The following is a 14459-nucleotide window of genomic DNA, read 5'->3' on the forward strand; positions in this document are numbered from 1 at the left end:
TATCCGAAATAATGTTATTTTGAAAAAAAATTACAAACCCAGTGCTACAGTGAAGATTGTCTGATTCCTTCAATTTGGAATTTTTTTTCTTGAACTTCTCCATCTGTATTGGGTTTTTGTGAAGGATAACGTTGCAGGTGTCTTTGTCGTATTTTATTATAATGTTGTTCAATAGCATCTGAATATGTGTTTTCTGTGTCTTACCCTCAGGTGAAAGTGATGGTGCGTGTGTGCCCAGCGTCTCAGTCGGATGCCGCAGAGTCAAGTTCCTTCCTAAAAGTGGATCCCAGAAAGAAACAAATCACCATAATGGAACCCTCGGCCAATCAGACACCAAGCACTGCCCCCCCAAAAAAGGCAGGAGCCAATCAGGTCCCTCCAAAAATGTTCACCTTTGATGCTGCGTTCCCTCCTGATGCATCACAGGTAAGATAAAAGGTTGTGAGCTTATAAAACAAAAGACTTGGATGTGATTTTAAACAAAACCTTTTACATTACACTGTAAGACAGTGTTCTATTAAAATAATTACAGATACAGACAGATTGATATTCTAGTGACTGGATAAGGTGTATTTTTGAACAATGGAAATAACCAGGCTATCAGATGTTTAATAATGATAATAATAATAATAAATTGAAGTTATTTAGCGTTTTTCACAAACTCAAAGCTGCTTAAAAGGGTATGAAGATAATAACAACATTGGACAACTAAATAAAACAAAACAAAGCAAAACAAAACTAGATTCATGCACAGATGAGAAGGGAGGGGGGCGTGGGGCTATGGATAGGCAGAGGTGAAGAGATGGGTCTTGAGGCGGGACTGGAAGATGGTGAGGAACTCTGAGTTGCGGATCTCTTGGGGGAGCGGGTTCCAGAGCCTGGGAGCTGGGATGCAGAGGAGATGGGCTGAGGTGGATCTGAGGGACTGTGAAGGTTGGTAGGGGGAGAGGAGGTCAGTGAGGTATGAGGAGGCCAGATGGTGGAGGGCTTTGTATTTGAGGACCAGGTAGGTGATCCGGTGGGAGATGGGGAGCCAGTGGAGTTGTTTTAGGACTGGAGTGATGTGTTGCCAGGATTTTAAGCGGGTGATAAGGCGTGCGGCTGCGTTCTGGACCAGTTGGGGTTGGTTGATGTTGGTAGAGCTGATGCCAAAGAGAAGTGAGTTGCAGTAGTCCAGTCGAGAGGAGATGAAGAAGTGAATGAGTCTTTCAGCAGCGGGGGGAGTGAGAGAGGGTCTGAGTTTGGCAATGTTGCGGGTTTTAATGACAGGATGGATGTGGGGCTCAAGGGAGAGGGTGGAGTCAAAGATCATGCCAAGGTTGAGGGTCTGGGGAGATGGGGAGACAATGGGGCCATCGATGGTGACAGTTTAATTTTGCTGAGGGGGAATTTGGAGCCTATGAGAAGGAATTCTGTTTTTGTCGCTGTTGAGTTTGAGGAAGATATGTTGCATCCATGTTTAACAGCTGACAAACCGGAGTTGATGTGGGAGAGGGGAGGAATGTGGCAGGACTTGGTGCTGAGGTAGACCTGGGTGTTGTCGGCGTAGCAATGGAAGTCCAGGTTGAAGTGGTGGAGTGTCTGACCGAGGGGGAGGATGTAGATGATGAAGGGGAGGGGACCGAGTACGGTGCCTTGGGGAACACCGTGAGTGATTGTGACTGTGGCAGAGATGTGGTTATGGAGATAGATGAAGTGGGATCTGTTGGAATCGTAGGAGCTGAGCCAGCTGAGTGCAGTACCTTGGATACCGAGGTCTTTGAGTCTGGTGAGCAGGATGTTATGGCTCATGGTATCAAAGGCTGCACTCAGGTCAAAGAGGAACACCGGTGTCAACAGAGGTTAGGAGGTTGTTGAGGACTTTGAGGAGAGCAGTTTCAGTGCTGTGGTGGGAGCGAACACCAGATTGGAGAGGTTAGAATTGGTTATTGGTATGAAGATGGGTTTGTAGAAGCGATTGTACGTTCTAGGGTTTTAGACAGAAAGGGGAGGTTGGATATTGGGTGATAATTGTTGAGGGAGGACCAGGTTTTTAAAGGATGGGGGTGACAGCGGGAGTTTTGAAGGCAGAGGGGACAGTTTCAAGGGACGTTGAGGAGTTGAAGAGGTTAGTGAAGATGTTTCCCCCTGCTTCCAGTCTTAGTGCTAAGATAACTTTCAAACTGATAGAGTCAATTAAAAATATAAAAGGAGCTAAACACAGTTTGTATGTATTTGGTTTCCTTAGTTGACTAACTTATTCTAATATGTAATAAAACATAGTTATTTTTGTTGGCTTAATTGTAACAGCAATAGGACTAAGTTGTATCTTGGAATAAAGCACAAATTCGTCAAACTCTTACTAATATGATGCTTTCCCATTCTGCTGACTTAGTGTTAATTCTAAATGCTAGAACAACGACACTAATGACAAACACACCCATCATCTACAGTACTTGTTTTTTTCATCTCACTCAAATGTTATGGCTACCACAAATATATCCATTAAACAGTGCTCTAACAAACCATATTTATCTATAGGTTTAGATATTTATGCTGTTCTTGACCCTCCTCCATCTCTCTGTATTTGCCTGTTGCTAGGCGGAGGTGTGCGCAGGAACAGTTGCTGAGGTGATTCAGTCAGTGGTGAACGGAGCAGATGGCTGTGTCTTTTGCTTTGGACACTCCAAGCTAGGTAACTCACACACACATGAACGCAGACTACAAAATCAGAGTATGTGTGGCTTGTGAGTCATCTTTAGTGTGTGTGCCTGACCATTAGTGTGTCTTTGGCTGTCTCTCACTGGCTCTCATCTATCAGAGAGAGAAAGAAGGGGATTAGTGTCTGCCGATGCTGAGAGCATTCTCAGTCTGCTCTGTCTGTGTTTCTGTATTCTTTTCTCTATGTCTAATCTTTCTGAAGATGGTTTTTAGAGAAGCTGTCTAAAAAAGGGTCAGGATCGCTTCCTGCACACTGCAGTATGAACACACACACACACACACACACACACACCACACACACACACACACCACACACACACACACCACACACACACACACACACACACACACACACACCACACACACACACACACACACAGGGTCAGCCCCTGTTGTGTTTATCCCTGTACATGCGATCAGCATTACCCTTCTTGGCTTGTGATCTTCATACAGAGTTTCTAAGACCCCTTGAACTATTGGCAGAGGACAAAAGCAGGGAGTTTAAATGCTGCAGTTCAGCAGAGCACGCTGGAACAAACCGTGATAAAGTTCTATGTAAAAAAAAAAAATGCAAAGTCCAATATGTTCATTAAAAGTATTTATTTATATATTGTATAGTAGTTATAGTGTATATGCTATGTAGCAGTTTTGGTAATTTACAACCTGGGTCTTATTTTTGTAATTTTGATGTCATTACCATCGGTTATAATTGCTAAGAATGGGAACATGGCAAAGTCACTACAACAAAGTGCTCTGTTGCCATGGTCGCAATACTACATCCATTGTAACTGAAGGAGTCATATTAAAGAAATCAACTGGTAAATCAGTCAGAAAATCACAGGTTGTTTTTGTCATGTGATACTGCTATACCAAATGCAGCCACTACCCCAAAATCGCCTCACAGCCCAGCACTGCTCCTGGGGTTTTGGTACACTCTCTGATAAAAAGGCATAATACACACCTGTGATGTCCATAACAAACCCTCATTGCCCAAGAAAACGATGAGTGCACACAACTGCAGCAAGCATGGAAAGTCTCGGAATGAGAAAGATTGCCAGATATGAAAGTAAAACCTAAGTTGTTCTAAATAGGGATTCTCCTTTAAATCAGGATTTATGTTTCTTTCAGTCAACACATTTTCAAACAAGAATGCTAAAGAGTAGGCAGAGAGCAGAACCTGCCCACTTCTTTCTCAAAAAGGGCCATGTACAGTATAGGACAGATCAAACAAACAGATGCACATATAATCACCACAGATCTCTCAAGACTCTAATCCAACACAGTGTACACATAAGACAGCCGGTCTAGATCAATGTTTTGCATCTCAACATGTTTATTATTCAGCTTTCAAATATTGACACATGAAAATGATTGTCATGATTTATGATGATGATTCATAGTGTATAATACGACTATGAGAACCAATATGCCCAACATGCCCCTAAAACAGACTTCTTATTGTCAGTGTTTGGTTTTGTTAAATGACAACACTTTTCTGGCTTTAATACTTCAAGGGCTTTTATATGATCCATCAAAAATGAGTTTGCTCTTTTAAACAATTTTACTGTATATTAATGCTGTGGAGTGGCTCTGACATTGCTGGTTACAGTTTAAACAGAGATAATTCTTTGTTAAATAGCTCCCCTAAGGCCATGGATCTTAATGAGGCTGCATTATTACAGCATTACCTTTTTCCTAATTAAAATGGGGATAGTAACATAACGAGCTTTTATCTTCGGCCCTGTGGCCCTTGGCTGTAGACATGGGTAGTCAGACGCAAGTCTATTCGCGAACACACACATGCACACTTTCACAAAGACAAAGCAGGATTTCATTAAAAAGGGGAAAAGGATACTGATACTGAAATAAATGGGTAAAGGAATGTAATTGAATCCTCTTGCTTTGAGTCATGTCTGATGGATTATAGTATTGCTTATTGGATTATTGGCTTTGGAATGATAATCTTTGTCTGTGTACGCTTATGTGTGCATGTCTTAGAACTGATGATATGGTAAATGGACTGCATTTTAATGCGTTTCTAGTCTTAGTGACCACTACTCAACTACACAGACGTGCATGCACGCAAGCACGCACACACACACACACGCGGCTTTAAACAAGTTTTTGTGACAAATCATGAAATGCATCTTTGTTTTGACAGTAAGTCTAGATGTTTCAGGAAACACTGAGGGAAAACAATGTAAAATTACAGTGTAGCTGACAACCGCCCCTCCATGCTATCTCTGAACAAAGCTGAACACATTTATCTACCCTGCATCACACTAGTTAGGCTTTTGATGTCCTCGTTTTTTTGCAAATGTTTTTTTGTGTTGGTGTGATTGTTATGTGTGACATATGGCTTTGTTTAAGTGTGTGTTTGATCTCCCACTCCTGACAGCCAGAGCAGGTGTGACAGTGTGTGTGTGGGCGAGGGTAATCATCATCTTGTGGCTCAAAGGGACCGATCTGGAGGCTCTGGGTGCACATGATTGTTCAGGCATTCAAACACACACAATTCTCTCACTCACTCACTCACTCAAACACGCAAACACACAAAACACACAAACACGCACATCTATTCATGCAAAGGCACTTTTTCCTTGGGATTCTTTTTTGATGATGTTCTTTTTGACATATTTTTCTGTTCCCCTATTTGTCTTGTTGTCTGTCTCTTCCAGGTAAATCCTACACCATGATTGGCCGTGATGACTCTCTCCAGACCCTGGGTATAATCCCCTGTGCCATCTCCTGGTTGTTTAAGCTGATCAATGAGAGGAAGGAAAAAACAGGAGCACGCTTCTCTGTTCGCGTCTCTGCAGTTGAGGTCAGTGTTACCGGCAAGACCTCAATTGGAAGTGATTACTTATACATACCTTTGGGAAAGGAGGCTACCAGCAGTTTCTAAGTGGTAATGGCAGTAGCTGTAGTGCTGGCAGTGTTGTATCTAACATCAGTTCGCTATAATAACTCATATTTGTAACAACTGTGTGTGTGTGTGTGTTTGTGTGTGCAGGTTTGGGGAAAAGAGGAGAACCTTAAGGACTTGCTGTCTGAAGTATCGACAGGCAGCTTACAGGATGGACAGTCACCTGGAGTCTACCTGTGCGAGGACCCCATCTGTGGCATGCAGGTAGAAGACACAAACATACACATGCACTAACACGTGCACACATTGTGTAGCATTTGTTGATGTAATGTGGCTGCTGTAGATTAAATCCTGCGAATGTGTATATGAACAGCCTTGTATCAATATGCTTTACCTTTGTTTCTTTAGCCTCAGGCAGTTTCTTTTGTTGTCTAAGCAACGGTAAGATGTGCAAGCTTGCTTATGCACACACTGACGCAGCAGGTTGATAATGATAGATTTAGTATTGGCTATTAGAGTCCCTTTACTTCCAAAATAAACCAGGCATCATTTAAAATACCAGGTTCAAAAATAGCTGTTTTACTTTAAATTGGGTTAGAGCTTCTGACTGATTAAGTCAGAATCAAAGAAAAACACTGTCAGGGGCAAGACCTGACCACACAAACAAAAAAGGATAAATAAGTACAAAGAAAAAAATATTTTTGTCTTTTTACATAAAAGCTTTTTGTTTAAGACAGGGACATTTTTGAATTTCCTAGAATCAATCTACTTTAATGAGCGTGTTTCAGACAACAAAAGGCTACTTATGACACTAAATCTTATCACCATTATTTTTTATCTTTCATTTTAATGTAGTAACTACATGGCAGTCTGGATAGAGTGTACAGTATGTTGAAGAGTGTCAAAAATCAACTGTGACAGGGTGTACTTGTGTGTGTATGGCTGCAGTTCTATGTTCATAGGATTAAAGAGTCTGATACAAAAACATCTGTGTAATCCTTAACTAATCTGACGTAATCTCATCAGTAATGATATCCTGCAGTAAAACACACACACACACACTCTCTCTCTCTCTCTCTCTCTCTCTCTCTGTTTCCCTCTATCTCTGTCTCCAATACCTGCAGGCAAAATACTTTAATTTGAATATCCCTATTACTTGAAGAATCCTTATATTACACAGTATTAACAGTGATTGGAAACTTCTTGGTAGGTTATCCGAGTCTCGGCTAAGATTAAATGGTACATTCCCTCTTGTCTGGCTCTTGATTCTTCTTTAACTTCATACATTTTTTTCTCCTCCCACACATTTTTCAGCTCCAGAACCAGTCTGAACTGCGTGCTCCGACCCCAGAGAAGGCAGCCTGGTTTCTGGATGCAGCCATAGCAGCTCGCCACAGTAGTCAACGCACTAACACCACCGAAGAAGAACACAGAAACTCACACATGCTGTTTACGTTACACATATACCAGTATCGAATGGAAAAAACAGGCAAAGGAGGGAGTAAGTACTGTCTGTTCTAATAATTATTAATACTTAACAACAAGCCGCTACTTACACTGCTGCAGATACTACACGTTCATATTAGAATAAAAGCAGCCACAAACATGCAGTTTACTATTGAAATATTGTGAGTATATCACAACAATGATAGACAGATAAATGTATTTACTATGGATTAAGCATCAGAATTCTTGACAGGTTGGTACACATACCTGTCACAGACTGCATGATTCTTATATAGATGTTTTGTTAGATTAATTCACACATCCACTCACGTCTACATCAAGAAAAAATGCAGGAGTAGTTTCTTTGTGCATTTAACCAATAGAGACTGTGACAAATGTCTGATCAAAATATCACTGATAATAACTATTTCAGTGCTCGTAATTACTTTTGTTTCTAATGCATGCATATTTGAGAGAATGAGGCAGAAATGTTTTGTGTGTACTGTGTGTGGGGTGTGTGTGTGTGGTGTGTGTGTGTGTTTTGTGTGTGTGTGTGTGTGTGTGTGGTGTGTGTGTGTGTGTGTGTGTTTGTGTGTGTGCATAAATCCAGACTGATCTGTCTATCAAATATTTCTCACTTTGCTAGTGTCAGGGGGTCGCAGTCGCCTCCACCTGCTAGACCTGGGTAGCTGTGATGTCAAAGTACTTGGAGGAGGAGGAGTAGCAGGGGGCAAAAGCAAAGAGAACTCTTCGCCAAGTTCGGCCCCTCTGTGCCTTTCCCTATCCGCCCTCGGCAACGTGATCCTGGCCCTGGTCAACGGGAGCAAGCACATCCCATACAAGTAAGCTAATGTGTGCACGTGGAAGTGTGTGTGAGGAGAGTAGAAGACGAGAGCAGTAAGGAAATGAGCTAAGAGGCTTTGAATGAAGTAAGGAGAAGAAATTGAGGTAGAAACAAAGAAGAGGATCCAAGAGGCCCAGTTAACAACTTCAGAGAAAAAGCATTAAAGGATAAAATAAGGAGGAAAGCAGGATGTTTTGGAGCAGTAGGAGAGGAAGAGAGAAAAGCAGACAAGATTTCAAGTTGCTTCAAGTTTTGGAGACTTATTGTTATGAACAACAGCTGCTGTTACATATTCATCATATTCATTTTGTTGGTTAACTGACTGGCAATGAGCGCAAAATAGAGGATAGATAGAGGAGTGAACTGTACATGTCCTCATTTTACCTTTTACCTCCATTAAATTCCTCTTTTCTTCCCTCCTTCCTCCTTCCTCTTCCACAGTCCTTAAGCGCTTTTTAGCCCTGTGCTTCCTGCTGTTTTTTTAATCACCAACTTTTGCATTTACATTGCAAAACAACCTGCTACCCAACACTGAAGCTGCAAGCAAAGCTACACTGAGTCTGGTTTGGCACTGTTAACTCAGACTGTTGTCAGATTGTTAGGGGATTTAGTCTGGTTGAGCAGTGTATGCCTTGTTACTGCCACTTCTCTCGACCAAGGATGAACACAACGGTCACCACAGAATCACAAATGACTGAACAAGGCTATGGAGCACAAGCTAACATGGATGTGGAAATAGGTGGAGTTTGGTACTGCTGGGGAACACTATATACATAATAAGACTATTTAATGAAAATGTTGTATTTTTGAGCAGCTGGTAGCCATTTGCTGAATTATCTTCTTCCTTGGAATATGAGAGAATGAGTTAGTGTCGTCATACAGTACACTAATTTTAAAATAGCTAGCATTTGAACAAACCGAGGTAAAAAGTAAACTACTAATTACCTCCTAAAAAAACAAGACCAGAGACTACAGCAACGCTAGCAGCTCTGTGAGGCTTGACTTAAGTAAGCACAGTGGTGCTTTGAGCTAAATGCTAAAAATGCAAACATCCACATCTAAACATTGTAGCAATGACTGTTAAGTAGGTAAGACGATAATAAGAAGATAATATTTACATTGTTAATTATCCAATTTTAGCATGTTAGCATGCTAAAGTTATCAAATTAGCTCTATTTAGAAAGTACAGCTGAGGCTTATGGGAACTTGCAGGTATTTGGTCATAAAGAAACTATTCAACAATGTGAAATTTTCACTTCTTCAGTTCCATTGTTATGACAATTCATCCTACTGGGAACATGAATATTCAAAATGTAGGCGTGCAAAATTTGTGCAAATCATCTTGTACTGTATATGTTAAGATATTTCACTGGATAGGTCAAATTATTTTTTCTTTTTCATGTGCTAGTGGTGCTAAGGGAAAGTCAAGGGATCACCAGTGTCATTAGGATTCACCATTGGGGCATCATGGATGTCTGAACCAATGGCAATCCAATAAATTTCACAAGAAACCAAAAATGTCAACCTCATGGTAGCGCTAGGGAAAAAGTCTCAGGATCACCAAAGTCATTATGTTTCATCATCCGGAGATCATGAATGTACAGGTTTAAATGGCGATCCATCTGATAGTTGAGATATTTCAGTCTGGACTAAAGAGATGGACCGACCAACTGAAACCAAAAAGGGGCTTAAATCCAGTTTGATTTCAAGATTTCTGCTCCATTAACTTCATCACAGTGTCTCTCACTGCTTCATTACTTCTGGGATAGGGTCCCATCCTGTTCTTATAATCCCACTCTTGCTCCAGTACTGTTGCTAGGTAACTGGTGCCAGTTGATCAGTAGACATTGTCATGTGTTTGTAGCTTTCCAGTTCAAGAAAAAAGGGCAGACAGTTCTCTGTTACCACAAAATCAACACATTGGCTCTAGCCCAGACATGAATCCAAGCATCTCAGTGTGATGGCAGACAGACAACGTTTCAGCCACAACATGCTCATGCAGATTTAAAGGCTCATCTCACATTCCCTAACCTTTCTCATCAGGGACTCTCTACAGCTCCCTGTCCAAAATCAGACCACTTCCATCTGGCTTGCTGTATTTCTCTGTCTGACAAAGTCCCCCTTCCGTCTACAGCTCCCTAAATTTTACCATTGAAACCCATCTCCTATGCCGTCTGGAGTCTCTTTGTCATGCAAGCAACTCCAGGGACACAGTCAGTTGTTCTACTACACTCCAATATACCAGCTAACCATTGCAATTCTTAATTAGCAACATAAGAATCGACATTCCAGCAAACTCCAGGAAAGTTTAGATTGTCTTCATTTATTAGCTCAGTCATATATAAGTAAAAGTCTGTGAGTGAACAACCTGCTTCTTCAAGCGTGCTCCTTAATATTAGCTTCTTGTAGCGGTGATCTTGGAATTTAGATGACGCTTTTATTATAGGCAAGTTTTAATCATAGAGAGCATCATGTTACACACAGCTTTCCCTGGTAAAAAAAAGGTAATAAATCTAGCGCTAGATGGGAGGTAAAATCTAATCCAACGTCTCCAGCACTTGAATTAACATGCAAATGAATACTTCATGAGTCATGAATTTACCTACATTAATCTCAGGAAGAGATATAGCTATAGAGATAAATGGAGGGAAAGAGAAGAGCGTTTGCTGAAGCCTGAGGCAGCAAAACGAGAAAGAAGAGAGGAGTAGAGCATCTATGAGAAAGAGGAGGTCAAGATCAGAGTGTATACATACTTGTGTGTGTGTATGTGTGTGTGTGTGTGTGTGCGCGTGTGAATGCACACATACGTGTGTGAGACATGCCTGTAGGCAGTGTTTTTATAAAAGGGGGACAGCAGCGTGAGGCATTGGGCCACAAAGGAGCTTTACTCACTGCCAGCCTGCAGGCCTCAGCATGCACGCCCGCACGCACGCGCACGCACACACACGCACACAGCTATGAATGATTGCAGTAACCCACCCAGGAAAAGTCTTTTCTTAAACACACAGCCTACTTTTACTCCCCCATCTGCGAGCATAATCTCTCTTGGAGATAGATCATCTCCCAATATTAGACTACATAATATCCGGAGTGCTTCTTTTAAGATTGTGCTAGTATTAGCCTGGAACAGCAACATTTAATGTCTTTAAACAGCATTAATCAATTAGCATAATTAATAACAACTATTAACTTTATCTTTTAAATATTGTAGCTTCATTTACAGCCAATGAATCTGTTAGCCTAGTGTTTTAGTCATTAGAGCAGACTGTAACCGAGACGAGCTATTAATAATTATTTGTCAGATGTGCGTGGGGGTCGGTTACAAAATCGACCAGTTTTGTCACAACTTTGAGTGACTGTGTGCATTTCCAACGTCTTTAGTGCTCACATCTCGGTGTATGTGTGTTACTAGGGACAGCAAGCTGACCATGTTGCTAAGGGAGTCGCTAGGCAACATGAACTGCCGGACCACCATGATTGCTCACATCTCTGCCTCACCCAGAGATTTCTCAGAAACCCTTTCCACCATCCAGATTGCTTCCCGCGTCCTCCGCATGAAAAAGAAGAAAACTAAAGTCACAGTGGTGAGTTTTGATGAAACCTCAATACTTCATTCAAATTGGGATCCTATGAAACTAAAACTTTAGGTACATTGAGTTCAAGTCACTGATAAGATGCTTTAACAGGTGGACACGTAACTGTTAATTAGTGTCCATGTCAATCTTAACAATGAAACATACGTCCTGCTCATAATCTTGACATCGCTCTTGCTATTGATATGATTTCTGGAGTTCTTGTGCCAGTCTGTAATAGAAATAGGAATAATTGAATTCAATTAAAGTTACTTGGCTAAGGTTAATGTCCAGGATCTGTATGGATGTCATCCTTTTCTCTCTCTCCAGTGAAAACTGTCAATTAAAAGGCATAAAATAAATAATATTTCACGCTCTGCCAATCTAAAAAGGGAATTTTCTCTCTCACCACCTACTCTGCCTCCTCCTTGTCTGTCTTAATCCCTCCTTAGCAATACACGTCCAGCTCATCTGGAGGAGAGAGCTCCTGTGAGGAGGGACGCATGCGTCGCCCAACCCATCTGCGACCTTTCCATCACCGCGGTGGCACTGACTCTGACCTTCCGTTGCTGCGACTGTCCAGTGACCCTGACGAATATTCGAGCAGCGAGCAGTCATGTGACACGGTCATCTATGTGGGCCCGAACGGGGCGGCGGTGTCAGATAGAGAGCTGACGGACAATGAGGGACCACCAGACTTTGTGCCAATTATTCCCACTTTGCTTCGAGGTAAAACTTCAGAACAGCATCAAACACAAAGTCAAAGTCAGGCAGCTGGAGCCCAGAACAAGGTAATTTAAATCTATTTACATTTAGAGTTTAGACAATCAGCAGTAATCAGAAGAATGTTTGTTGTATTGAAACTTGCGTCTCCTTGATTTCTGCTGGAACAGGTGCAGTCTCAGCCAGAAGGCCAGCCCAGTGGCCCCTCTCAACCTCTGCCTCAGCCCTGTCAGTCACTGCTTGGGCAGCCCTTGGCCCCTGTCCCAGAGGAAGGAGCCGAGTGCCTGAAGTGCAACACCTTCGCTGAGCTGCAGGAGAGACTGGACTGCATTGACGGCAGTGAGGAGGTGATGAGAGTTTTCTGTTGTCTTTTGTTATATTAAATTGCATCCCCAACTCCTCCACTTGCCTCCCTTCCTCGTGTCTTACTCACTCCTACCGAGGAAGCATGGGAGAGATGCGAGGAAATCATGCAAGGAGAGAGGTAACGAGCAAATGTCTTTTAGAGAGATGAGACGTCCTTTCCTCTGAAGCGTCACATGAATACGTCAGCTGTTTGGGCAGAGTTAGCAACTCCTTCAGCTGCACGGCTTCCGGAAAGACAGCTCTTGTGTATCCTCGCCTATAGCTCCTCGATGATCCCTCCTCGGGGCAGAAATGAGAGCTGTAAGACGGCCTTCACCGAGGAGGGACAGAACAACTTCGAGGAGCTATCAAATAAGAGACATGAAATACAGCTAGGGTGTGTTGAACACTTTATTCAGTTACACTTTACTTGAAGGTATCTACATACGAGTGACACAACACTGTCATGAACACATGACACTGTCATGACACATAACTATAACTTGTCATGACAAAACCAAATGACACTTACTAAAAGAATAGTTGTGTCATAAATGTTTATGACTTAATGTTTATGACAGTGTCACGGCACTCTTCCGTAGATACCTTTAAGTAAAGTTTAACCCTTTATTCAAATGGAAAAATTGTTTTAGTTTGTATCTGCTCAACCTTTTGCTTGCTGTCACAGCTTTTGTTTATGGTGTCAATTTTTCTGTCCCTTTCGATAAGCAGATGCTTTTAATTGTGTTACAAAATAACACATTTGAAAAGACATTACCTTATTATTTTGAAAATATTTGTTTCAGGACCTGTTTGTTTGTTGATGATAGCAGATCAAGTGATCTTGTTAATTCTCATCCACCACCACTGACGTTCTCTTGGATAACAGTGTGCTCTAATTTTAAAATAAAGGCGACAGAAGTAGAGCATTTCCTTAACACTTCGTTGGTAACCAACGAAGAAGGGAGCATTTCTCCTTTTCATCCATCACTCTGTACCTTTGTTCAGGTGGCAAAGTTCACCTTTGAAGAGGTTCCAGCGAGCAAACAAGGTGCCAAACAAGAGCCATGTCTGTCCTCGGCTGTCCCAACCTCAGCTCCCTCTGCTCCTGGCTCTGCTGATCTGTTGGATACAGAAATAAAAACAGGTTAATTCATTACACATTGCTTTACACATATGTTGTATTCCAGAGACTTACTTTTAGGACCTAAATCATTGTGACCAAGAACTGCCTTTGAAAGCTTCCGTAAACTAGAGTGACAATTGTAGTTCGATAATTCAGCATAAAGTCATGGCCTATTTTAGCTTGGGGTTTGAAAAACATTGTTTTGTTTAACATCCCACAGGCTCTGCATGTACTGTAGGAAGTGCAGTGCAGTTATCCTCTTCAGCAGAAGCAGCAGCAGCCAGGAACAGGACCAATGACCAGCAGATGCAGGACATCAAAGAAGTGGTGGAGGAGGCAGAGCTGGCCCGGACCATAATCCACAGCCTGGCACAGACTTCTGGTTCCCCAATAGTTACTAGTACCAGAAGTGTTACAGGAAGCAGCAGCATCACAACAAACTCCCTGCACAGGGCTAAGAGCTCCCTGCATGACAGGTGAGGAAAGGTGGAGTTGTGTATAAATTATGTAAATAATTTTTTGCAGATGTTGTTATTAGTCTTTGGAAAGCATTTAACTTTAATTGTCAAGATGTCTCCTGTATTGTCTCTCTCAACATTCAGTGAGAGTCTGAATGTGGGCAGTAACACTGAGGGGAAGGCACGGCCGTTAGGATCACCGCGCCTCGGCATTGCCAGCCTGACCAAAACCTCAGATTACAGGTAAAGTACACATACATACCGTACGTGTGGGCAATACTTTTGCCTGTGGACTTTAGTTATAATGAAAACTAAATTTGAAAGATGTCTAAAGAAAATCTTAATATTAAATTTTATCACAAAAATAATTTCTTGCTGT

General features: G+C 41.8%; 1 protein-coding gene across 1 annotated transcript in view; it reads left to right on the forward strand.

Annotated features, from left to right (window-relative positions):
- kif26ba (kinesin family member 26Ba) overlaps positions 1-14459 on the forward strand; it is an 89583-nt gene that overhangs the window by 60347 nt on the left and 14777 nt on the right. The window contains 12 exon segments of the mRNA XM_032516687.1: positions 211-426; positions 2581-2674; positions 5379-5524; positions 5714-5830; positions 6881-7067; positions 7659-7854; positions 11269-11440; positions 11881-12219; positions 12322-12498; positions 13505-13643; positions 13843-14098; positions 14225-14323. Of these exon segments, the coding sequence (XP_032372578.1) occupies positions 211-426; positions 2581-2674; positions 5379-5524; positions 5714-5830; positions 6881-7067; positions 7659-7854; positions 11269-11440; positions 11881-12219; positions 12322-12498; positions 13505-13643; positions 13843-14098; positions 14225-14323 (2138 nt within the window).

This window comes from Etheostoma spectabile, chromosome 1 (assembly GCF_008692095.1).
Source record: "Etheostoma spectabile isolate EspeVRDwgs_2016 chromosome 1, UIUC_Espe_1.0, whole genome shotgun sequence".
In the NCBI taxonomy this organism is placed as follows: domain Eukaryota; kingdom Metazoa; phylum Chordata; class Actinopteri; order Perciformes; family Percidae; genus Etheostoma; species Etheostoma spectabile.